Raw genomic sequence first — 26,397 nt, 5'->3', positions numbered from 1 at the left:
GGTTGAGCGACACCTAGGGGAGGCCTGCACTCTCAGAGGAGAGTGGGTGGGGAATGAGGAACATTACTAAGTACTTATCATGTATACATGTTAAGTATATCCTTGTGTGTGTGCACACATATGTCGATAAAGGCCATATATCTTTTTTAATCACTTTTTCTTACTCTTTTTGAGTTATGGTCTCTGACTGAACCCAGGGCTTCCAGTTTCTTTGTTTTTGTTTTTCTAGCTAGGCTGGCAGCCAGCAAGTGTCAGGGATTGTAGTCTCTCGCCCTGTCCTGTGCTGTAATCACAGGTGTGTACAAGCCCACATCTGGCTGCTGGCTGCTGGAACCTGCAGTCTGGGCCCCATGCTTATGCAGGAAGCTCTCTAATTGCCAAGCTCTCTCTCAAGTCCATGGCCTGGTGCATTTAGAAAATGATTTCTCAAGTCTTAGGTTCAGGAGAGTAAATATATAAGTTTTCTAATGAAGAAAAATAAAATATTTCTTAGTGATTTAAAAATAAAAAAGTCTTGGAATTGAGATGGATTCTTATATTCTGTCATTATTTTTAGAGTAAAAAGTTACACGAAGCCATTCAAACTTTATTTATTATTTATTTGCTCACTTCCAGATTTTTTACAACAATTTTGCTCACTTTAAAGCAATGTTAATACAATATTAGCACCCCCACTTTAAGACAACTTTAAGGGCATTTAAAGCCCAGTGTTAATATATATGCCCCACCCCACCCCCCCTTTGAGCCACATAATTAGCAGAAGTTCACAACGGCACAAGCCATTTAAAGCTCAAAAATACCAAAAGCACTCTACCAAAAAAAAAAAAGTTTTTTAAAAATACAAATGTAACTATAGTGCCAAAGGTAAGCTTCTATTTAGTTCAAGAATACATTTTCTGAAAACACAAATTGAAGTCTGACAAATCTATTGACTACACGAATTTTGTTTTCGCAATTACAGTTGTTAATAAGCTTATTTGTGTTAGCAAATTGGAGGCGAGGATAACAAGTCAGAGCCTTCTGTCTGACTTCTCGAAGCAGAGGTGAACTCTAGGACTTAGGCACCCATCAAGTTGAGGAAAATCAAGCAGGTAGGTGATCTGATGCCGCTTGCACAGCCAAGTGTGATGATTGCATGTGGCAGTTCCTCCGGGTTTTAGAAAGAGGGCACTGCTCACCCAAATGAAATGAGTTTCCTTAGAGGAAAGAATTTCTAACAGTGGCAGCTTAGGAACTCGGATAAGAATCTTCCTCTGGGGCCCCTGGTCGTGCTGTGAAAAAGACAAATTCCTCACAACGCTTGTGAGACATGGCTTTGCCTAGTCATTAACCAAATGGCAATAAAATTACATAAATTCAGGATGTGTTGACCCAGTAAGGGAAGCACCCTGCCCCAGATTCAGTGCTAAACAGCTTCCAAATCTTAAACATTTTCATTTCAATTGCAAGATTTCTTATAATGAAATGGCGATTGAGGGAAAAAGGCAGTCACTCTGTGAAAGCATATATATAGATAGATATTTTACAAAACACCACACGAGATGTTTTCTCTCTTTTTGATCTCCTCGTTTGTGGAGTAGAATCCCTAGATTTACAGCACAAATAAACACAAACACTATTTTATGACAACCACAGGAATGCACAAGAGATGAGGAGTATCAGAGAGATGGCATCCAATTCAATTTTTAAACCTTTATCTTGTTTCCTCACCATCCCTTCTATACAGCCTTCTTCACAGTTAACTGGTATTTCCAAACCTATTTTTCTCTACTTGGTGGGCTTCCTTGTATTTAAAAAGCCCAAATGGCATTACTGTTTGCACCTTGAAGAAGATGGTGGTTTGTCTATTACTTACAAGGTTAATTCTTTCTGAAAACTTCAACACAATCCATGAACAACAAAAAACCCAGACACTGTACTATGCACAGCTTAAAGCTGGATACACACAGTGGGACTGAAAATCATTTTTAATGGAACATCTAAACTGTGTCCTCTCCCTTATTGGCACCACTGCCACTGAACATGGTCACACTAATTTCAGAGATGTGTGCACTCCTAGTAGCTGGGACCCGCCCCATCACAGTGAGGTTGTTAAGGGGGATGTCACCAAGAGGAGGCTCGGGCTGCTCTGCCTTGAAGCAGCAGAGCTGAGCTTTAAACTGCTGCTGGAAGGTCTTGCTCAGCCAATAGAGAGCAAAGGGGTTCACGCAGGAATTACTGAAAGCCAGAACCCGAGAGAAAATGATAATAACGAAAGGGACATCAGAGGGATCTGCGTAGCTTTCAAAAGTGAATGAGTGGTAGAGATACAGGAGGTGATTCGGCAACCAGCAGAGAGCGAACAGAGCCACCAGCACCAATACCGTTTTAGCAATTCTCTTCCGGGATTCAATCTATATGGGGAGAAAAATGTACAAACACATACATACACACAAAATCATTTAGCTGGCAGAAATAAAAAAAAAGAACTCTAGATTGACATAGGAATTCACAGTTAAAACCTGGCCTCTCTTTGAACACATGCTTATGAGCTAACTGGCTGGGACACATGGGAAGTCTGCCTGTGGATACAGAATATGACAAACTAATTGGCATGGTAACCTGTGATCTTGGTCTCATTAACTCTCATTCGGAGGCCTCCCACCGTCCTTGGAAGTTGAGACACTCTAGTTAACTCAAGCAGTGCTGTGGAATCCCCAGTGATTTAATCTCACTAAAAGGAATGATACTATTCAGAACAGTGTTCACTGCATCTGCAGAGGCTGACAGGTGAGCAGAGTCTTCTGCAGTTTAGGAAAGTTATCAGGTTGGTACTAAAGTTGTTTTAGGTCTATAGGGATTTGGATCGTCTCAGAAGAGGAATAAAAACAAAAGGTGCCACCCAGCATATATGAGAATTTTCATATTCATGTTAGTATATGAGATGTACCTCATAGAACCATGGACAGAACAAAGACAGCTGGGTCAGGTGAACACAAAGTATAGAGCTTATAGAGCTTATAGAGCTTCAGCCTCATGAACACAGCTATGCAACTAACTGATTAACTACCTAGAAAGGAATACTTCTATCTCCCTCTGCCCTCTTTGCCTCTCCCCTCTCTGTAAAAGGCACTACTTCCCTCTTCTGCACAATGGAAACCTCTCCAATCACCAATCAAACTGGACAATGTTTGGTACTAAGCATTCGTTCTTTCATTCTAAACAGATTTATGAAAGGAGAGCACACCTAACTCCATCAAGGGTCTGAAGTGCGGATGAGTCACTGTGTTCTCTTGCCATGGGCACTTCATTCCACTGTCCTCAGACCTCAGGTTGCTTATCTATGTAGCAGTAGTTTGCATTGAGTTATGTGATGAGTCTTGCCAGTCTTACTGTTCTGAACATTTCTACTACTCTGTGATAGTTGCTAAAGCAAATAACGTTTTGCTTTATGATTTAACATTATGCAGATTCCTGTTCTATAGGATAAATAGCTGACTGCTCTGATACGGCCACTGTCTACAATACTAATAGTCACACCATTGATATTTATCTATGTCATTTAGTCCTCGCCTTCATTTTACAGATAAAGAAATCGGGGCTCAGAGGGGTCAAATAACCTGCTCAGCATTGCTCACAGTGTGTGCTAAATTTCAGACTGAAGTGAGAGGCTGTCCTCATACCAACAACAGTAGACCGCTGTTTGATCTCTACACAGATAAATGCAATGCAGCTCACTGAAGAGTGGTTGGAGGGGGCTCATTTCTAAATTCAGGCTGTATTTGCAGGAGGACCAATTTATACATACCTGCTTTCGGGCATGGCTTTGTTCCTCAGTCGGTATGTTCAAGGTGCTTTTGTAAAGCGTCCTGGCAATCAAAGAATAATAGACAGAGATAATCGAGAGAGGGATAATATAGAACACTAAGAAGCACAACAGAGAATGTATTTCTTGCAGAAGCTTCTCAGAGATAGGGTAGGCGTTACATGATTCAAATGTCATATTTCTGTTAGGATCTTGGAAAGTGTATACATTTGAGAATATAGCCTCTGGCAGAGCAAATATCATAGACATCATCCAGATGCCACCAGCTTTAGCACAGGTCTTCAAAACGGCATTGGAGGGTTGTCGTTCAAGTGGCTTCACAACTGCTCTGTATCTAGAAACACAGAATCACACGCAGAATTGAAATTAGTGACACATAGGACTTTAGCAGTCATTCAGTTCTTCCTTATCTCCACTCATATAGAACCAACTAAAACTGGATGTGGTTCCAAAGACACAGAATAAACCTAGTGATTTTATTTATGCTAATCATCTTATCCCTTATTCACTCCCATGAGGCATTCTAGATCCACAATTTTATAATTTTAGGGAAGACTTTTTATTTAGGATATTTTCAACATGTTTTTCTGTGTGACTTGAGAATAATTCACCACCTATGTGTTGCCATAAGTACTCTAAGGATGTCCTGTATGTATAAATGACTCGTGTTAATCAAATTAATTCTCCTGGAAGAGCAAGTCATCTTAGTCTTTCTAAAAAAGATTTCCAGCAGTAAAAAGCAGAGAACTCATGTTTTTCCCCATTCATAAGGGCTACTTCATTCCCTAAATTAATGGATCAGTGGAGGAAATTAGGATAAAATCAGAAGTTGGGCCCATGCAATGATGCCTCCTCATTTGGACAGAGACAACTGAAAACCTGTAGCCTTTAAGGGAGTCTTCCCTCAAGAAGAATACAGACCAGTAAAAGCAACAACAACAACAGCAGCAGCAGCATAATAATAATAATAATAATAATTATTATTATTATTATTATTATATTTACACAAAGCAAGCTTTTGCTCCTGTTAGATTTCAGTATGGAAAGCTATCCAGTACTGTCAGGTATTGATTATCTAAGGACTTCTTTCAAAAAATTTAATATTTGGAACCTCATTTTTTCATGCTTTCATGGTTATTCAGCAATAGATATTCTATACAGTATATTACAGTATTCAAGCTAAAAACACCCTAACCCAGAGCCCCAACTCCCTGACAGTGAGACTGTTTCACAGGCTATAGCCACAGGACTTGAAAAGTCCATCAGAATTAACTTATTTCTCTGGGGATGATAATGTTAATCCATGCTCATCGAGAAAGCAAATAGAATTAAATGATGACACGACACTGAATTGCCAGGGAGCTGAAAACCTTACTGTTTACCTCCCTTTAGATAATCTGGGGACTTTCAAATAAATTAGATGCATTTTCTCTCTTTACCATCTTTCTGGTATGTGATAATGCATACACGGTCCATTTCACACCTATATCAATGTTTTCATGTTGACTCTGTTATACCACTAGGCTGCACTAATGTATAAAGCATGAGTATTTTTCTTTGCACCTGCAACAATTTGCCTGACTTAATAAGCCGGAGGAAAATAAAAACACTGTTTGCTATTCTTTCAGGCAAACAATTACATGTCAAAGAAAGGAAACCCCAGCCCAAAGCACATATTTTTCAAGCACTGTTCAGACGCTAACAGAGGCATTTTAACATTTTTACTCTAACTTTTATTTTAAAACGCTGCTGCTTTTTCAATCCAACATTTAGGTTACAGAGTGAGAAAAGCCAACCGGTAGCCAGTAAATGGTAAGCACAAGCTTCTCTTTCTTTTTTTTTCCTCCTCCCTAATTTCACATCCCGGCAAATAGAACAGAAAAAAGAAACTCACCTGTCAGCGCTGAGAATTGTTAGCGTGAACACTGACACACCGACAGAAGTGAGCCGGATGAAGGAAAGCACTTTACAACCGACCTTTCCAAACAGCCACCCTTCTGCCAGGTAGTGGGTTGCATCCACAGGCACACAAGTCAGCAGAAGTAACAGGTCTCCGAAAGCCAGGCTGGTGATGAAAATATTTGGAACTGTTTGCATGGATTTAGTCTTGAAAAAGACTTTGATGAGGATAGCATTTCCGAGGATGCCCACTGAAATGATCACAGCATAAGTGATGTAGATGGCACACAGTGCTTCTATTCCTGGAGAGTTGTCTCCGGTCCATCCTTTAGGTGTAGTATCGTTGGAGACGACAGAGCTTGATGTTTCTGTGTCATTTGTAATGGAAATTAAAGTCTGATTAGGTGACTGAGGCTGCCTTTGAGACATGTCTCCTGCACTCTCTGCCTTCACTACCTCTTCTCTGCTCAGTTCAAATGTAGTTGACTGTCACGTCTAGTGCCTACGTCTAGTAATGAGGTGGTGTCAGGAGAACAGAACAGAACGGAATGGGAAGAAAACCCAAGACATCCGGCTACTCCTTCCCTTTAGTGGTTCTGTGTCTCCCAGCATGCTTGGCTAAGCGCTTACAGATCTGGCACCAGGAAGTGGGAGGAGGAGGATGGACGAGTCTCATTGGCATTCTCATGACATGAGATGAGAAAGGAGACTAAAGAAATGCCCTGTGCTTGTTTTTCCCTTTGGAGGGTGGGTAATCCTTTGAATAATTAGGCTTGGTAAACCATCTAATTATTTATTAGAATCTCTTGTATCTTCATTTCTACCCAGCATGGTCTAGATAGACCTTAGTGAATTAAAAAAAAAAAAAAAAAAAAAAAAAAAAAAAAAAAAAGCCTCACCATCTCCCATCACACAGTGCTCGAATGCACTCTCTTTTATATGACAAATCAGGATAGATGGCCCCAAAGCACAAACTTGAGCCCACTCCTCAAAATTTAATATCAGAGAGAAACTGAAGCAACAAATCAGTCACACATTGACAGAGATCATGTCACCTCCCAAAAGCAATAATCCAGTGACCTGGGCTTACCATCTAACTCTGACACATGGTAATTCCCAATCCTCATATCCCTGGAGCAACCTACAGGTGATGAAAACGCCAAGCAGACCACCAGTCATTTTGTCTCTTAGGGTCTCAATAAAATCGAGCTTTCTATTTGACTGCCTGCTTAAATAGAAATCTTTTCCAAAAAGCTTTTAAAGGAGTTCTTCCTCTAAATAAATTCAAATGTACCTGCCTTATTCTACAACCAAAATAACACAGAATAATGCCTCTCGAGGTCTTGACCAAAGTAGTTAGTTTTGTAAGAATGAAAATTATTCTTTCTCCAGAGGAAAAAATAATATAAATTATTCCCAAGATAAGGATTGTGTAGATGATGTTTGCATCAACTAAAACAATTTAAAAAATGAAAATTAAGGTCATCACTTTGGCACCAGAAAAAAAGTCCTATTTTTACAGAAAATGGATATAGAGGCGTGTGTGTGTGTGTGTGTGTGTGTGTGTGTGTGTGTGTGTGTGTGTGTTATGGGGAGAGGTGTAAAATAGAATATATGTTACAGGAAAGTGGAAAGAGGCTACTAGAACTCTAGTCCAAGGTACTGAAAGGTGACAAGGCAGAGAGCAAGAATGCTTGTTTTGATACTTCTGTTCAAAGAAAGAGCTCCCAGGGACTAAAGCACCAACCAAAGAGTACACATGGAGACACCCATGGCTCCAGCTACATATGGAGCACAAGATAGGCTAATCTGGCACCAACGGGATTGGTCCTGTGACAGCTCGATGCACCAGTGTAGGGCAATGCTAGTGTGCTGAAGCACAAGTGGGTGGGTGGGGGAGCATCATAGAAACAGGAGGAGGGGGAGAAAGGGGGTTTGCAGAGGGGAAACCAGAAAGGGGATAACATTTGAAATGTAAATAAGTAAAACAAACAATAAAAAAATTTTAAAAAAGAAAGAAAAAGTGTAGGTTTTTTTCTTTACTTAATGGGATTTACTAAGTGAGGTAACCCAGACTCAAAAGATGAATCATGTTATGCACTCACTAATAAGTGGATATTAACCTAGAAAACTGGAATACCCAAAACATAATCAACACATCAAATGAGGTACAAGAAGAACGGAGGAGTGGCCCCTTGTTTTGGAAAGACTCAGTGAAGCAGTATAGAGCAAAATCAGAACAGGGAAGTGGGAAGGGTTGGGTGGGAAAACAGGGGGAGGGAAGGGGACTGATGGGACTTTCAGGGAGTGGGGTTCCAGAAAAGGGGAAATCATTTGAAATGTAAATAAACATATCAATAAATTTAAAAAAAAAGATGCAGTTTGACTTCTGAATGTCCTCTACAATAGTATTTCCCGTTATGACCAGTTTCTCTTTTCTTATTTGTAATTGCATGCCCCCCAAATCTTATTGGCACAATTTGCTACTTTAAGAAGACACAAATACTCACAATTATCTTCATAGAGACTAAATGAAATAAACACAAATTGTAGTTGTAGATTCAATTGAATCATTTAAGTGGAATGTTTGATAAAAACATTCTTGTCATGACGAATACCTCCCTAAAAGTGAACATTTATGGAGGCTATCAACAGATGTAGCCACCTGTACCCCTATACTCAACCTTTCACATATGCCTAATCTCATAAGCTGTGATTAGTGTGGCTAAAAATTTTAGGCTTTCTGAACACTGATGTACAAATTACAAGGCAAGTGAATTTATCTCCATCTGATTTTATGTCTTTTCTCTTTTTCTTTTTCTTTTTCAGGAATTTGCTTCCATACCCCTAATCACATGTCCCAGACCTACACAACTTACTTTCAGCCTTTTACTTATTATTCCCAGCTTAAGGTGCTTCAATTAATGAAGACCAGATGCTTACCATATGGCTCCACAATTCTAGTCTTAGGTAACTACACAAAATAAATGAAAAGCATATGTCCACACAGAGACCAATATGCAGATGAATGTGATTTTTTTCATAAAAGTGAATTATAAATAATCCAAATGCTCTTCAGTGAGAAAATAAAAAGCAGAATTATTTAATAGTGGAATACTATGCAACAACAAAAACAACAAACTGCCTACCTGTCACAAAATGGATGAATGTTAACCATATGAGTGATGAAATACATCAGACATATGCTACAATTTCTTAATATAAAATTCAGGAAAAGTTGAAACACAAATGTGACATAGATGGAACATATCTAGCCTAGGTCACAAGATTGGAATGAGGATGAGTGCTGAGATACACAGGAAGTTATTAGGCATGCTGGGGTATTCTAAAGCTATGTGGTATGGTATAATAATGTTTTCCTGTCTGTAGAGATTGATTAAAATGCAGACTAGACACTCTCAACTGGCTGAATTCATGATATAAAAATTAGATATCAGTGAAGTTTGGAAATGTGGAAGGAACATAAGAATGGGGGTAGATACCTTCCGATATGGATGAGGAAGACATGTTCAGAGACATTTCTCCAGAAATTCCATGAGGACTAAACCCATGCTTATAATAGATATAGGGATGAGAAAATTTAGCACCTAGCTTTAAAGCTTAACGCAAAAATTAAGGAAAGTACACAAACAACCATAAAATGTGAATCTCCCTGGCAGTAGCACATGCTTGCTCATGTGGAATATTTACATTCTTGCCAAGTCTTCTATCTCAAGCATTTTTGAATACCTGTGCAGATTGTGAGAAGTTCCCAGCTAGAGCTATTGGCAATGTTTTAATCTTTCTAGGTCATTCAAAGCATCTTTATTGTGCTCATAAATGGGTATTTTGCCCAGAGTTGTTGCCTTGAGTCCCACCATTTCCACACACTCTCTGTGTTACTCTACGTAGTGGCTATTCCTAGTTGTCAACTTGACTATATCTGGAATGAACTACAATCCAGAATTGGAAGGCTCACCTATGATCCTAATCTGGAGGCTCAGAAATACAAGTTTCTGACCTGGATCTTGGCATGGAGATCTTGAAGAGTAGTGGCTATGAATTCCAGAAGATTAAGACAAGGAGATCTCTGAGTTCAAGGTCATCTGGGATTAATGGTGTGGTGGCACATGGCTTTAATCTGGGCCACACCTCTGCTGGAAACCTACATAAGGACATTGGAAGAAGGAAGACTCACTCTTCCTTGCTTGCTTGCCTTGTGGGACCTAGCAACTGCTAGATCCTTGGACTTCCATCCACAGCTGGTGCTGACCATTGTTGGGGAGCTGGACTACAGACTGTAAGTCATCAACAAATTCCCTCACTATAAAGAGACTACCCATACATTCTGTGACTCTAGAGAACCCTAACTAATACACTCTACTATCTTAATATTCTTTCTCACAATTTCTCCAAGGCCTGCAGTCCTTCTCCAGTGATCACCACTTTTATGCTAGGCCTTGTTCTTTTCCTTCCAACCTAGGAAGGCATGGAATCTCCCTCTTACCCATATTTCCCAGAAGAAGGATTCTAATGATGCTCTTATTTAAACAGAGCTAAGAATTACGTTCATGTTTCTACTTCCCTACCCACCAGTATCTTTTGTTCACTTTGGTCCATGGGGTAATAGATAGCATGGTCTCACCTCTTAAGATGCACCTCACAACTGCAGGATGAGGAAGATCTCACTACTGCTTTCCCTTGACTGACTTTGCTATTCCTGGGTGTATTTGGGGAAGCTGAAGGTCTAGAAAAATCAAGACACCAACCTGAGCCATGGGCCATGGATAGAGGTTTCGAAGTCTGTGTTCCTAAGCACTCCTCTATCAGAGAGAGGCGTTTCAACTAAACCACATGCTTTGACTAGTTCTAGCATAGCATACTTTCTCAATGCACGTTAATCAAGGTGGTTTCTCAAGATGTCATCTGCACTTTGTTTGACTCAGGTCAGAGATGTCCTAAGTGAAAATTCCCCAGACCCTCATGAATTCTGACTCTTAAGATATTTAGATAAACTTCATGCCTTTGAACTTCCATTGGGTGTTTAGGATGACAATGTGTTCTTAACCAGAACATTCTTGAGCTACCTGGACTCTGTCTCTTCCTGTACGAGAAGAAAAAAACCCTTAGATCATGTATCTAGAGATGGAGATTGTCTTAGTTTGGGTTTTATTAATGTGAAGAGACACCATGACCAGGACAACTCTTATAAAGGAAAATAATTGATTGGAGCTGGCTTATAGTTTCAGAGGTTTAGTCCATTGTCATCATGGTGGGGATCATGGCATCCTGTAGGCAGACATGGTGCTGGAGAAGGAGCTGAGAGTTTTATATTTTGATCCTCGAGCAGCAGAAGGAGATTGTGTGCCACAGTAGGTCTTGCTTGAGCAAGGCCTGCCTCTACAGTGACACAGTTCTTCCAACAAGGTCACACCTATTGCAAAAAGGCCACACCTCCTAGGAGCACCACTCTCTATGGGCCAAGCACGAGTTTATGAGAGTCATTCAAACCTTCACAGAAATGAAGCACATTTCACAAATTATCAAGAGAGTGACTTTGCTCCAAGTTTAGAAATGGGTAGAAAAAGGCAAGTGTGGAGTCCTAAACCTAGTGTTGAGAACCCCCAAAGTAAGAAAAACAGCTTGAAACTAAAACCAGAGAGTGGCCTAGGACTCATTCAGCACTCTTTTGCCTTAAACTCAGCACTAACCAAATGGACTAAGGGAGGGCCTGAATGCATAGGTAGAAGACCTATGATCTCCAAAATGGGGACAGGAAGATGTCATCGTCTGATATATAACAGGGTCTGTATTGTGCCTTTCCTGGACTATGTAAACCCAGGAAATGTAATGCAAGAGAATTACTTTCCCAGACCACATTCACTCTCAAAACAGCTCTCTCTTAGAAGATAGACTTCTGGGCTATGGGATTGTGTCCATGACCTCTTCATCATAACATTTTATTTTGGTGTCTAAGAAACATTTGTAGTAGTACAAACTCAGAGGATATTAAAAAATATCAAACACAATGAGATACAAAGTAAATATCACTTAGAGGAAAATAAACATGAAGATGAGCTCCGACTAATAAAGATAGTTTGAAGGTTTGAAAATGCACAGAAATCCTAGCAAGAAGCAGACTGTGGACTCCTGACAAGCACAATAAATGACCGTAGCACTGTGAATCTATAATTATGCTTCCATTCATTTCTTTCTTTTGTTACTTCTGAGATGCCTTGGCTTCACATAATCCATTTTTCTTCCAGCTGAGTAATGTGCCATCTAGCTCAAATGAAAGTAAGAGGGACAGTCTCTGTCTGTCCTCAGCAGGTACCATGTTGCCTTGGAAGCAGTTGTAAGGAGTAAACTGGGTGCTTGATGCACAGCCTGGCTTTCTTAATCAGGGCTGTCCTCATGCAGGAGTAACTTCCCAGTGCAGCAATGCAAGAAAACTAAGATCCATCCTCCATCCCACCTGGGATCAAGGATGCCTTGTATCTCTCCTAGACACTGGCCAGTCTACTGATATCACATATGCAAGTGGTACAAAGCTGAGGAGACTATACTGTGTCCCATTGTACAGAGACTCCTGGCAGTGAGGGCTATTTGGGCATCTTACTTTTGGTCAGATAGGGGCATGTGTAGACATAAGGTTGTGGAATGGACATTCCCTCAGTAAGTTGAAATTTCTTAACAGAAGGGATGAGAAAAAGTTGCCAAGAGCCTTCAAACCCAAGTCCACTTTTCTTTGTCTCTTAGGAAATAGGGCACCATTTACAAAAGGACAATGAATCATTTTCAAGATCTCTTGTACACAACATATGTTTGAGTACTCATTAGTATGCTAAATTATAGATATAACCTCAAAAATTGACCCCCTGGAAGAGCTTTAATAAGTTATACCACCAAAAAACCAAAACAAAAGAAAACCACGATTACCAAAGTGGGTAAGCTGATGAAGCCAGAAAATCAATTTTCTAGTGTCACTACTCTAAAATTCTCTCGAATCCAGTCTCCACTTGTTACAGTCCTGGGCACTTGAAGCTGTCTGGTTGGAGCTGTTCTTTGGTTTCCTTAATACATGAAAGAGTGATATTTGACTTTTACAAGGTGAGAATATTGAATTTAGGTGACTGTAACTCTTTTCTATTTCTCTGGGTTTCAAGATAATGAATCTGGGACAGATACTTGAACCTTTGGCATTGACTTAATGGCACTCAGTGATGAAGACTTGAGAGGTTGCATGAGCATGACTTTGAGAAGTGTGAAAGCAGAAACTGGAAAACAAGGGTTCAACTTCCCCTAAAGCAATCCATCCTCTTTACATAAGGATCCATAATGCTCTTTCCAGAACCCGGTACTCTGTTTTCTTCTTTCAGCTCCAAGCCTAGACATTCTGATTACCAGACTCTCCCTCTCTTTCAGGTTAACTCAGATGGTGCAGCTGCATGTATACCCCTGCAGAGCTCAGGGCAAGTAATATTGTTAGCCTTCCCATGTTCCCACAGCCTCTTCTCCTATTCTCACAGTCTCTTCTTTTTTTTTTCAGAAAAGCATTGGATCACGGATTATCAGGGGCATGGATCCAAAAATCATTCTTGCTTGTTGAGAAAGAGAGCCATCTGAAGTGAGACATACTGGGATTTAGGGTCATCCAAAGAAAGCAGGAAATGGTGGGAGGTGCACATGTTCTGTGAGGTCTAGAGCATCCCTACAGGCCTCTACTTTTCTGTGCCTATGCCTCTGCAGTGCTCTTTTCTGAGGGCCTAGGAGGCAGCTGCTGCCCCTGGTCTCCACAAATGCAAGAGACAGGAAGTGCTTTTAGTGTCTCCATTTTTCCAGAGACTTATTTCTTTCCAATAGAAACCACTGCACACTGACTGAAGGGAGCTTAGATCCAGACCTTCCTGCCTTGATAGCTGGCTTGGAAAAAACCTGGAGAGGGAATGGGTAGAATTACACTGGCAGGAGACTTGGCATTGTCAAGGAAACGGTGGTAACAGCAGAGACACCATGGCTTCCTGTCCCCATTTAACTCCCTCTTCTTTAGTGATGCTAGCCCAACTGGATACTTCTTAGTGCACAAAGCAAACAGGAAGCTCCTTTATTAACTCTCCAACTATGGCAGAAATAATGGAGAACGTCTTCTGACCCTGAACAGAAGGTGTCGAAGATCCGTTTTCTGGGCTAGAGCAGCTGTGTTTCTGCCTTCACAGAGGCAGGTGTCTGGAATTACTCACAGCTTTTCTGTCATCCTTGAGCTTTATCTATGTAGAAGGGCTAAGTGTGGGTGGTAATTTGTGATAGAAAATGTGCATCAATAGTGATCCTTGCCTCATGTGATGGGCTGAAAGACAGCTCAGAGACTGTTTTGCCAAAGAGGCTGGCCGTGTTAGGGACTTTTCTGAAAGTATTCTGTAGACCAGGAAGAACAGTAATGGAAAAGTTGTTGCCTTGTCCCCAATAGCACCTCCTTCTCAGGCCTTTTTGACTCTGCCCACAGATCCACTGTCGACTATCATTTTTATGCCTTTACCTTAAACAGCGGGAGTCTCAAAAACCCCTTCCCACTGATTTATCTTTGCCTCTTGAGAAGTGAGCCGCTTAAGGATGGAAATAGGTTCGTTAGTATATGGCTTCTAGGGCTGTCAAAGAGATGCAAAGAAGGAATTAGCCAGGCAGAACTCAGTATTTACACTGGGACAATCGGGTACAGTGGGGCTGAAGTATAGATGCAAAAAGAAAGCACTCAAAATAAGTCTTTCCCCTGGTACATCCAATCAGATGCTATGACCATCTGATTCAAGCCACGTGGAAGGGCAGGTGCCCCATTCATTTTGTCTTCACCAGCATCTCTGCCCTGTCTTATAAGAAAGTGTCTAGAGAAAAATGTATTCAAACGTGAAGGAGCCAATGCTCAGAAGGACCAGCTCCGCTCCTGAGCCCCAAAGAGCCCCCAGGACTTTCTGTTTTGCATTTGCTACTATTCACTACCCCTACTCTAGTGGAAGTGTGGCCTGGAATCCATGTCAAGGCCTCCACTCCCTAACTTCATCCCTCTACCTTACACACAAAGGTATCACGGAGCAAAATTCCATGGGAGAGGGCTTTGAAGAGTAAACATTAGGGTTCATCTAAGCCCAGGTTTGATTCATAGTTCCTGTGTTAGGGAAACAATCCTACACGTGACTAAATACAATCACCTTTTGTCAGGTTGTAGTCCCTCCTTCACCCATTACTGCCTACCCTGGATGCAAGAGTTCACACTGACGACTCCCAACTGCAGTCTCTCCTGCTTCTTAGACCTCTGCCTTTTTGTCCTACTCTTCACAGTAGCTGCTGGGGGTTGACAATCGTTCCTAGCTATATATGAACAGCCTTATGGGCATGTGACCTGTCTGTTCACACAGAGCCCAGTGTTTAGAAGAAAGCATATGTATCCCTTTCATCTTCTTAAAATCCTTGAGCGTTCTTGAGCACTAGGTCTCACATTTTCATTTTTCCTTACCTCCCCAAATTCTGGGGTGATGCTGTTGCTGTATGTCCTATGTTATTGCTGTGACCTAAAGTCAAAGAGGGAACTGCACTCTCTCATACACACAAGCACACACACACACACACACACACACACACACACACACACACCAGCCAAAGTAGTCTTCAATTGGGGTGTAACATTCATTTTGTAGGACTTTGAGTTAGCAGTTGCATGAGCCTTGTCTTCCTATGGTCAGCTATGTTTCCATCTCCAGTGCCCTCTCCCATCTATCTCCACACTACACCAAGCATCCTATCTAGGTGACCCTTTCTAATGACAGTCAATATAAACCTCAGTTTTATCTCTTTACAGATTCCTATGGACACCTTCAGGTCAGCTGTTGATTTTTCTGTGGTAGGCAGCATAGATTGCCCAATCTACAACCAGAGTCCTGTGATGTCCTTTGAAAGGTTATCCTACTCAGAGGGTATCAGAGACCAGAGGATATCAGGGAAGAACTCTGAGCATGAGGATCCGTGGTGGACAATTGGATTTGATTCCTTAGAGTTTGTGGGCTTGGCTTTGCAGTGTGTGGTCAAACCTGGTTTCTGTGCCATAGTGCAAGGCTGATGGGAACCAGCCCTTCCATGAATTTTTGCCGGGCCCAGGAGGAACACCCAGTGGTAGGACATGGTTCAGCACTGAAGTTCTTAGAAAGACTGAAGATACAGAGCCTTCCTTCTCCCTTCCTTCTTCCTTTCCTCTCCTTTCCACTCCCTCCTCTTTCTTCCATCCTCCTCCCATCTTTCCAGTATCATTTCCTCTTTGCTCTTCTGTTATCAGTAAGTCTATGATGTTGACCTGACTTCTAGAATCGCACTTGTAGCTTAGCATGAGGTGCTCTTGCACCTGGTCAGATGGCCTGTGTGTGTTGGCTGTGGTTGGTGTTCTGGTGGCATCCTCCAGTGAGGTGGGACCTCTATTTTTTAGAGGGGGGATTCTATGTATTTTTTTCTTCCAGAACAGTCTCTATACCCTATGTTAGTGATAAAGAAAGATGGAGTTTTGGTGAACTGACCTCTTGGCTGGGATTTAGGTGGTCTGGACTAACTCCGAACTGCCGTGGGAGCAGGTGATGCTAAGCATAGGCGGGAGCTGATGACACTTGAAAGCTTTCACTACAAATACTTCTGTTCTGCATTACTTCAAATCTGCATCAAGGCCAGATCAAAAGGCACAGCGTGCCCACAGCAGGCAGTTGGCATGTGGGCACTGGAATACATATCTATGCTTAAAGAGATGGGGAGGAATTGGGGGAGGGGAAGAAGTGCTGGGATCATGAATACATTATTAGTGAGATACAAGGAAATCTAGAGAAGTAGCTATGAAATGGTTCTGATTTGATCGGCTGGAGCTGGGGGATTGTTTATTTGCTTGCTTGCTTGCTTGATGGTTCATTTGTTTATATTAAGTTAGACTAGCCTTCTTAGCCTGGAAATCACTCGGTAGATCAGCCTGGCTTTGAGCTCAAAGCAGCTTTTCTACCTCTGCCTTCTGATTGCAAGTGGGATTGCAAGTGTGTGTTCGCTATGCATGGCCTGAACAGGAAACTTGTTCCAGGCATCAAAGTCTAGAAAGATTTTGGTCCCTAACAGAAAAGTCCACTAGATTAAAACTGATGTTACAGTGCACCAACAGGTCAAGAAAACCCGTAGAGCAATAGCACTGGGATGCTTTTCTGAACACTCTGAGCTTGTCCATTTGTTTTCTCTCAAGTTATCCACTTTCTCCATGTGTCTTGTTCTTTTTCTTCTCCAACTTCCTACACCAGGCAATTGCTGAGACTTTCAGCTTGCTTGCCTTGAGATTTTTCTTTTAAGCTCCAATAAAATGGCCTTGAACTTCAAAAATGTAAATAACCAAATAAAAGGGGTAGGCTGGCTGTAATATACTTCTTCTTCGTCTCCTCCTCCTCCTCCTCCTCCTCCTCCTACTACTACTACTACTACTACATTTCTTAATCTTGGCTTCTCAGCTGTCTAAGTGCAGTGACCTAAAAGGTTTGGAACAGCTCTCTTGGCTACTGATGGACACTTGTTCTTATTTGCATCATAGTTCAATACTTGCCTTGGGTTTTATCTTAGCCAGGTTGTAGGAGTCTAGACTGTGAAAGCATGATTACTCTGGTAGATGACCTGCTCAGGGTGACATGCTCAGAGTAAAGTGATTCAATGTTCCCCTGAACACTGTCTCAAATTCAAATTGCTATGTTTGTTGGGGTTTCTAGGGCAAACTGCCCACAGAGGCTACAATGGTGGAAGTATTCTAAGGCATATTTATGAAATACTCATATCTACTTATGAAGGTCTATCCAAAAGATTCTACAATGTCTTAAAGCCTTAAGATGCTGTGTCTGTCTACACATTTCAGAAAGTTCCAAATCCTCCTGAGTATAGTGAGGTTCACCTTCGGTGCCATATGGCAGAGCCTTGATATAATCCTGTTGACTGCATAAGCCCTTAAAGAAGCTACAGGACACCTGTATACATCAATTAGTATACAATACAAAACTAACTGCTAAGGGTTCATATATTATTGCGGCTCCAAAACACTCTAAGACCATACCTTAACCTCAGACAAAACTCCTTAGCTTAGACAGAAAAGTAAAAGGCTAAGGAGGGTGGCAGTATCAGAAGACATGATCCAGCACTCCCTGGAGGAAGAAGCCTGACACGACAATCAAGGAATAATGAACCACAACATGGTGAGGAGAAGCTGAGAAACAAAAATGCTGCAAGAAATCTAAGATTTCTTTTTATCTTGTTGGCAATGCAAATTTCAATTTTATTAGTGTACATACAAAAGAGAGTACAGTAAAACCACTCTGGAAATCAGTTTGGCGATTCCTCAGAAAATTAGACATAGTACTACCAGCGAACTCAGCTATACCACTCCTGAGCATATACCCAGAAGATGCTCCTACATGTAATAAGGACACATGCTCCACTATGTTCATATCTGCCTTATTTATAATATCCAGAAGATGGAAAGAACCCAGATGTCCCTCAACAGAGGAATGGATACAGAAATTATGGTATTTATACACAATGGAGTACTATTCAGCTATTAAAAACAATGAATTCAAAAAAAAAACAAAACAATGAATTCATGCAATTCTTAAGCAAAGGGATGGAACTAGAAAGTGTCATCCTGAGCAAGGCAACCCAGTCACCAAAGAACACACATGGTATCCACTCACTAATAAGCAGATGTTAGCCCAAAAGCTCAAAATAAGTAAGTTACAATTCACCAAGCTCAAGAAGGAGGACTTAAGTGAGGGTGCTTCGGTTCCTCTAAGAAAGGGAACAAAATAGCCATAGGAGCAATAAGGGAGACAATGTGTGGAGCAGAGACTGAAGTAAAGGCCACCCAGAGACTGTCCTACCTGGGGATTCATCCTATAAACAGTCACCAAACCCTGACACTACTATGGACTACAAGAAGTGTATACCAAAAGGAACATGCCATGGTTGTCTCCAGAGGGGCCCTGGCAGAGCCTTACAAATACAGAGGCAGATGCTAACAACCAACTATTGGACTGGGCATGGGGTCCCCGATGGAGGAGCTGGAGGATGGTCCAGAGGAGCTGAAGGGGTTTACAGCTCCATGAGAAAAACAATTATTTCAGCCACCCAGATGCCCCAAGACTCCCAGGGATTGAACCATCAACCAAGGGGCACACATGGTTCTAAGCCAAAAATGTGGCAGAGGAAGGCCTTGTTGGGCATCAGTGGGAGGAATGGTCCTTGGTCAGGTAAAGGCTCAACAGAGGCCCCAACAAAGAGAAACTGAGGGGGGGGAGGTGGGAGTGTGTTGGGTGGAGAGGCATATATGTGGATGCATGGGGAAGGAGGAAGGGGAGGGGTTGGGGGGTCTTAGAGGAGGTGGAATATTGGGAAAGGTTTTACCACTGGCAATGTAAATGAAGACGATATTCAATGAAAAATAAATTATAAAAAAAAGAGAATACATACAATAAAAGATTCGCTTTTATAGCTTTTACCTTTTATTTTAAACTTTAAATTATGTGTGTATGTGGGTTGTGGTGTAATATGTGCTATGAATGCAGGTGCCCACAGACGCCAGAGGTGTCAAGTCCTCCTGGAGTTGATGTTACAGGAAACTGTGAGCTGCCCAACATGGGCCGCTTAGAACCACCCTTGGATCCTCTGCACCTACTGTACATTCTTAACCACTAAGCTCTCCAGCTCCTGTTACAGATTTTCAATGAGCTGTAATCTAAGCTGAAATTATCTCTTTCCAAGATCCATCAAGTGGCGAATATCTCATATAACAGCTTTTAATTAGTTCCCCATTGAAGTTTCTACTGATTTTCTTTTTGTTTTGTAAGGCCAGGCCAACCTTGAACTTGTAGAGATCTACCTGCCTCTGTCTCCCAGTGCTGGGATTAAAGACAGGCACCTGCACACCATGCTCCTACTGATTTCTCTAAAAGGGTTTGTCTACCATTCATTCCTTTAAAAGGTGTTCTATCTCCTGCATTAGAAATTAGTGACACTTCCACCCCAGGGGCACCCAGGGCCAGTGACATTAGTCACCAAACCTCTTTAGAAGAAGGAAAACAACTATTGAGTAGGTCTACCATTTTGGCAGAACACAGAAATACCCCTATCAGACTCCCAGGAGACAAACCTAGATGCACATGACTGAGATCTGATTATTAGAGGTGTTTGTTTCTGCAAATTGCAGGGCATCTCTGTTCCTCCATAATTAGACAAGCAGTCCCAGTAAAGAGACCCTTGAGGAACAGAGTTCTTGAGAAGCAATGAGGTTATCCCAATATAAGCCTATCAAACTGGAACAAATAACAAACCATTTGAACAATGAAATCCTATCAGGACCCATGAGACCCTAATCATAAAATCCATGCAAGCATTGCTTTTTATTGTAGAAACTGAAAGTTGAGATTTCCTTTGTTGTTTAGATCTCTAGAAACACTGTCCTCAAACTATAGAACATTTTAGAGCTGGCCAAATAAATAGCCCTCAGATATAACACCAAACCAAATCAAAACTCCTGAACTCCAAGGCACCTCTTCTACTAGGTATCTGTTGCATCTAAGGAAAATTGATGGTGCACTTTGTTCCAGAATACTTTCTGCCAGCAGGTAAATTTTCATAATGAGCTGGGTATGGTAAAGTACCACCTACATGCAAGCATCCTTAGCAGGGTCTTGGCACAATGAATCAAATGTCAGAGATGACTTGTGGAGAAAACAGGAGTGATTGCATGAAGTCATTCTCAGTAAAAAAAAAAAAAAAAAAAAAAAAAAAAAAAAAACCATTTGATGAGACCATTTACATCCGCTGGTTCAGAAACCATCAGAAGCCCCAGCCAAACACACTTTGCCTAGAAGAGGCAAGATGATGTGTTTCTTCAGATCTGCAGTCAACTCCATGGATAACAGCCTGAAATTTGTTCACCTCTGAAATTATTCAGTTACTCAAAACTCCTGCTTGTTTGTTCTCTCTCGTATTTCTCACTTTTGCCAGTGGACTCTCTGGTGTATCTGGCAAAGGGGCCTGCTGATAGGGAGAGGGACACTGATACTTTGACAGAGAAAAACACCAGGTGGGTGATGGGGAGGAGTAACTGATTTCTGGTGTTTCTTATTTATTTGGTTGTGAGTCCAGCCTTTAACACTAGAGACATCTTTCCAGCCACCCCACCTTTGGATGTCCAAGACAGGGTTTCTCTGTATAGCGCTGACTGTCCTGGAACTCACTCTGTAGACCGAGCTGGCCTCAAACTCACAGAGATCTGCCTGCCTCTGCCTCCCAAGTGATAGGATTAAAGGCCTGTGGCCCCACTACCTGGATGGTGTCCCTGTTTATATGGATGTTAGTGCTATCAAACTGAGGCCTCACCTTTAAGATTTATCCTCAATTACTTCCTTATTTACTTATTTATCCTTAATTACTTCCTTATTTACTTATTTATCCTTAATTACTTCCTTTCTCCAAATGTAATCACATGGGAGATTATTGTTTCAAACCTATGGACTTTGAAGAGGCATATCCAGTTCATCACACCAGTTCTTGTGAAGTTGAGGAGTAGAACCAGCTTCAGTTCATTTCTACTACTGGGTGTATGGCCTCGGGGAAGGCATTCAATCACTATTTGATTTCTTTTTTTGCCACCTGTAAAATGGGAACTGTATATTTACCCCACCAGGATCATTTTGAGGCAAGGGCTGTACCAGGATCCCCAAATAGAAATTAATTAACAATATTAGTTGGAAAGAACAACCAATGGTACCTCTCTTTAATATCCTGGGAAGCCTTGTGTTTTCATTTTGTATCTGTGTATTTGAAATTGTTTTCAAGAATTTTATGGAAATGTAAAGGCAGGTAAACCTGCCTCCCCTTAAGCAATGTTTTGATCTAAGAATTCTGAGAGTAAAACAAGACTAATGTTCATCAAGTTCTTCCTAACAGTGCAGTGAAGTGAACTTTATAAAAAATCCAGGCATACAATTGAGCCCACAATTCTGGACTTTTTCAGTTTTGTGGGTTAATCAATATCTATAGTGGCTCTTAGTCCTCACAAAAATCTCAAAATCATCCAGAAGTTTTTAAAGAGGTGCCTCTGCCTACATGGGTACCTAGCTTCAGGGTCTCTGAATCAATGGCTTTGTTGTGGTCTTTAGCTTTGATTTTTTTTATTCTCTCAATGTGACTCTTAATGTACATCAAGAGTTGAAAAAGCAGTGTTAGTTAGGGGCTTCAGAAAAGCCTAACTCTGTCTGAGAAGCTTCAAATGAACGCTGCCTGGTAAGAAGCAGGCTTGAATATTCTAAAAATAAGTTAAGGCTTTCAAAGTAGGGTCCAGGGATGATGTGGCATTTGTCTGTTGTTCTCTTTCTCTTTTCCCGTGAAGGGAACAGACAGCATTACATCAATAACTAGCATCACAGTGTTCTTTTTCATGCTTTCCCCAGTAGAAATGCCATATCGTAACCCACTTTTGGAAGTCACTGGTTAATGGAATGAATAATTCAATATTCAAGAAATTAGAGATAGCACAAACATCCTTTTTTCATGTCTACTTTGAACTCAAGATGTTTGTTGGCAAATATACTTGAGAATATTTCTATCTTGTTAATTCTGAGAGCACTTAATCTATTACAATATTTCCTGAAGACCAAGTTCTTAGCAATTATCTATTAAACGAATGAAATGAAATGAGCATGGCTCCCCTCCCAAGCCAATGAAAGTAGCCTTAGCTTCTTGGACGTCTTCTAGTCAAGAGGCGGATATACAAAAAGGAAGCTTCCTGGCTTTATATTAGTGGTTTAGTGTTAATTAAAATAAATTGTTGTGACTAAGAATTCTCATGTGTACTGCCGCCTGAGAAGACTGGAGTGACGGCAGAAGAGATAGAAGTGACGACGTATTTATCTAGCAACAGTACGCTATATTCCTGCTTGAATAGGCATCATTAGACCTCTGAATGTTTTCAGCTTGATTATTAATGATAAGCACAAAAACAAACCAAAAACAGTTGGGTCAGGCATTTGTACTATGACATAAGGAGATTGCATCGCTGATAGAAGATGCATTTGCCTAGCCTCTTCGCTTTGGGTTTATCCAACTCTTTCTTCCTTTTGTGCTCACTTATGTCAGTCCAGTTATAATTTGGAAAGAGCTTTAAAGCATCAGTGAAAATGTTCCCTTAATGGAATCTTAGAGGCAGGCACAGAAGCTGGAACCAATCTACAACACCTTATCCAAAACCCTTGGTGGCCAGCTGCATTTCAGGATTCAGAAAATTTTAGATTTTTAGAAAGATAAGATGGTGCATATGCTCTATATTTCATCTCATCCCTAATGGGTTCTGGGGCAATATCCCATAGAAAAATGCATTAATATTTCTGCTGTGAAATGGATGTATATTCACATTAAACATGAAAGATAAAAACCCATAAATAGCAAAATGTCATTTCAGGACAGACTTTTTTGCCACCAAATGAGTTTTTAAATGTTAAAATTTGCAGACCTTTTTCAATATTTGGACTCATGGATATGAGACTATGGAGCGTTAATAAGCAATTCTCAGTGGGACATGGTTGAGTAGTGCCTGGCACGTGCAAAGTATTAGACAACTGTTAGCTTGTTGCTATCATTATCACAAGCCCCACTGTTGCCCTGCTGCCAAATTTAAAACAAATGTAGCAGAGCCATGGGCAAGGTCATCACTCCTCTGCCCAGTTACAATGTTTCCTTGCGGATGTAAGAGGACTAACAGTCTATGGGAAGCCTTGACTTCTGTTCTGGCAAAGATGGAATAGCATATCTTCAAAGCCTTTTTTCTCCCAGCTTATATAATTTCAGGAAGCTGGAGAGCTGACTCAGCAGTTAAGAGTACTTGCTGCTCCTGCAGATGTTATGAGTTCCATTCTCAACACTCCCATGTAGGCTCACAACTGTGCATAACTCAAGTCACAGGGGATCCAGTATCCTCTTCTGGCCTCTGCAGGTACCAGGCATGCACCCAGTGCACATACACATATGTAGGCAAACCACCTGTGCACATAAAATAAAAACAAATCCTTAAAAACATTTGACACAGCACAACAAATAAGGATTGAGGAGTTCGCAAAGGGGTCATGGAAGGCCAATTATCTTGTGAGTTCAGCACTGGAAAATCTCATGGTGGTGAGTCCTTCTGATTTCCCCACTGAGAGTCCAGCAGAGTCAAGTCTTCCCCTCTTACTAGGAATTAACAATACAAAATATATACATTGGAGGTACTGTTAAGCTAGTCCTCATTCCAATTAGCTGCCCACTGAGAAATCAATGTGACCTAAGGGCAGAGTTCATTTTTCACTCATACTCAGTATCAATAAGGTGAAATGTTGGAGCACAGCAGACATCCACTTTTGCCACAAATCACATAGGCAAACAACTTTTAGCCCACATATCTACAATGAGACAGTGATAATGATTCCTCACTTTTGCTGGGCCCAGTGGACATTTGCTAAAAATCTCCACTCACATGAACTTACACACCATTTCTACCACGGGATGGATACCTGCCAATGTAGAATGTCAAATAAGAACCAGATTCTCCTAAAACAATACCTCAAATGTCCAAGAAACAATATAGAGGCACTCATCAGGCCAACAACCAGGGCAATTGCAGTTGAATGGGAACAGATAATACATGGATGCCAACATGGAGAAGACTCAAATGTTGATCTGAATCGTTTCACAATAGAAGTTAAAAAAGCTTCAACAAGTAATTATGAATTATCTTCAAATGGGAAAAAGAGAAAGTTTCAGTAAGGGAATAAAAACCCTTAAAAAAAAGAGGATGAACTGGAAATTGTTAGGGCCAAAATAATATTAAAACATTAAAATTCTCTCTGGACAGCTCAAAAGGAAAGTAGAGACAGGAATGAATTAGTGATATCCAAGGCAGCTCAACAGAAATCACCCATTCTGAACAATAGAAAGAAGCAGGGGGAGGTGGAAGATTACACAACACTAACAAAAGGTCTAAGCTTTAGATTATTGTATCTCCAGGAAAAGAAGAGAGAGTGTGTGAGATTTTCTAAATGTTTGAAACTGAGTGCGATGGCACATGCCCCAAATACTAGTAGTATGTAGGAGCTAGAAATCAGGGCAGGATGAGTTCCAGGCCAGCCTGAGCTATATGGCAAGAGTGTATCCAAAAACTATTTGAAAAATTAATGTTTGAAATATGCCAAATGTATAGAAATATGTGGTGTTACAGTCAAGAGGCGAATCAAATACTAAACAGTATAGACCCAAAGAAATACACGAACAAATTACATTACAATGAAACTCTGAAAACTAAAGATAAGGGTGAAATCATGAAAGCAAACAGAGAAAATGAGTTATTGTGTAAAGACAAACAATAACCATTCAAACCACAGTGCGTTTATCACTTGAAACCATGAGAGTCAGAAGCAAGTGATTTAGGAAATAAGATCTATTACAATGATACTAAGATAGGTCAACTCCTAGGGAGACTGAGAAAGGAAAAGAGATGACCAATCACCAACTAGGATATTACTATAGATCCTCTAGCCATTCCAAAGATAAAAAGGGATTATTACAAATAAGTCCATACACACAGAGTTAACAGGGAAGATTAAATATACCGATACCTCAAAAAGCACAAATTATCAAAATTCACCCAACATGAAAAAGATTATCCTAATTGCTCTATTAGTATAACCAAAATTGAATCCATACATTTAAAGCACCTGAAAACATACAAATGCTTCACAATCTCTTCCAGATATCAGAACAAGTGACAACAGATCTCAACTTAATATATGAGGTCCTAACATGAAGACTAGGGTGGTGGAAAGAGGGAAAGAAGAAGGAAGAAAATTATACTTAAGTCTATTGACTTTTGTAACTGTTGATAAAGGCAATACTTCTGCATGCGGAACCCCTAGTTTCCCAACATAATTTATTGAAAAGATAATTCTGTCTCCATTGCTTGTTCTTAACATTTTTTTCACACAAAAAATTGTCTGTGAATGCATGTGCTTACTTCTGTGTTCCTTATTCTTTTCCATATAATCATGTACTGATTTTATGCAATGCTGTGCTGTTTTGATTCCTATGGCTTTGCACAGTATTTTGAAGTCAAAGTTGAGCATTCACAATTGTTCCTGCTTTGTTCTTTTTGCTTGAGGTTGCTTTGGTGATTTGGTGTGTGTGTGTGTGTGTGTGTGTGTGTGTGTGTGTGTGTCCATACAAATTTTAACATTTTTGTAGCTCAGTTTATAACATCTTTGGTATTTCAATAGGGATTACATCAAATGAGTACATCCTTTTGGTTTGTACAGACATTTCAAAAATCTTAATTTTTCCAAACCATGAGCGCAGGATGTCATTCTACATTTTGTGTTCTCTTCAACCACTTTATTAATGTTTTAAATTTTTAATTGTATAACAGTTAACATCCATGGAGATTTATTGTACCCATTATAAAAGGGATTGTTTCCTTGATTTTATGGGAAGAGATTTATGTATGTATGTGCATGTGTATGTTAGAGGTCTACATTGGGGGTCTTCTTCAATCTCTCTCAAGCTCATCTTTTGATATAGGGTCTCTCACTAAACCTGGAGGTGACAGATTTGACTAAAAACAA

The 26,397-nt window shown here is 40.6% G+C and overlaps 1 protein-coding gene across 1 annotated transcript; it reads right to left on the bottom strand.

Moving 5' to 3' along the window:
• Nucleotides 1–1,979: 1,979 nt before the first annotated feature.
• On the bottom strand, nt 1,980–6,133 carry Brs3 (bombesin receptor subtype 3). Its single transcript, XM_052171791.1, has 3 exons — nt 5,700–6,133; nt 3,788–4,139; nt 1,980–2,393 (listed from the first exon to the last, which is right to left on the bottom strand). The coding sequence occupies exons 1-3, from the start codon at nt 6,131–6,133 to the stop codon at nt 1,980–1,982; spliced, it is 1,200 nt and encodes a 399-aa protein (XP_052027751.1).
• Nucleotides 6,134–26,397: the final 20,264 nt, after the last annotated feature.

Source organism: Apodemus sylvaticus, chromosome X, assembly GCF_947179515.1.
Source record: "Apodemus sylvaticus chromosome X, mApoSyl1.1, whole genome shotgun sequence".
In the NCBI taxonomy this organism is placed as follows: domain Eukaryota; kingdom Metazoa; phylum Chordata; class Mammalia; order Rodentia; family Muridae; genus Apodemus; species Apodemus sylvaticus.
The sequence above is the reverse complement of the archived record's forward strand: the minus strand, read 5'-3'. Positions and strand labels throughout refer to the sequence as shown.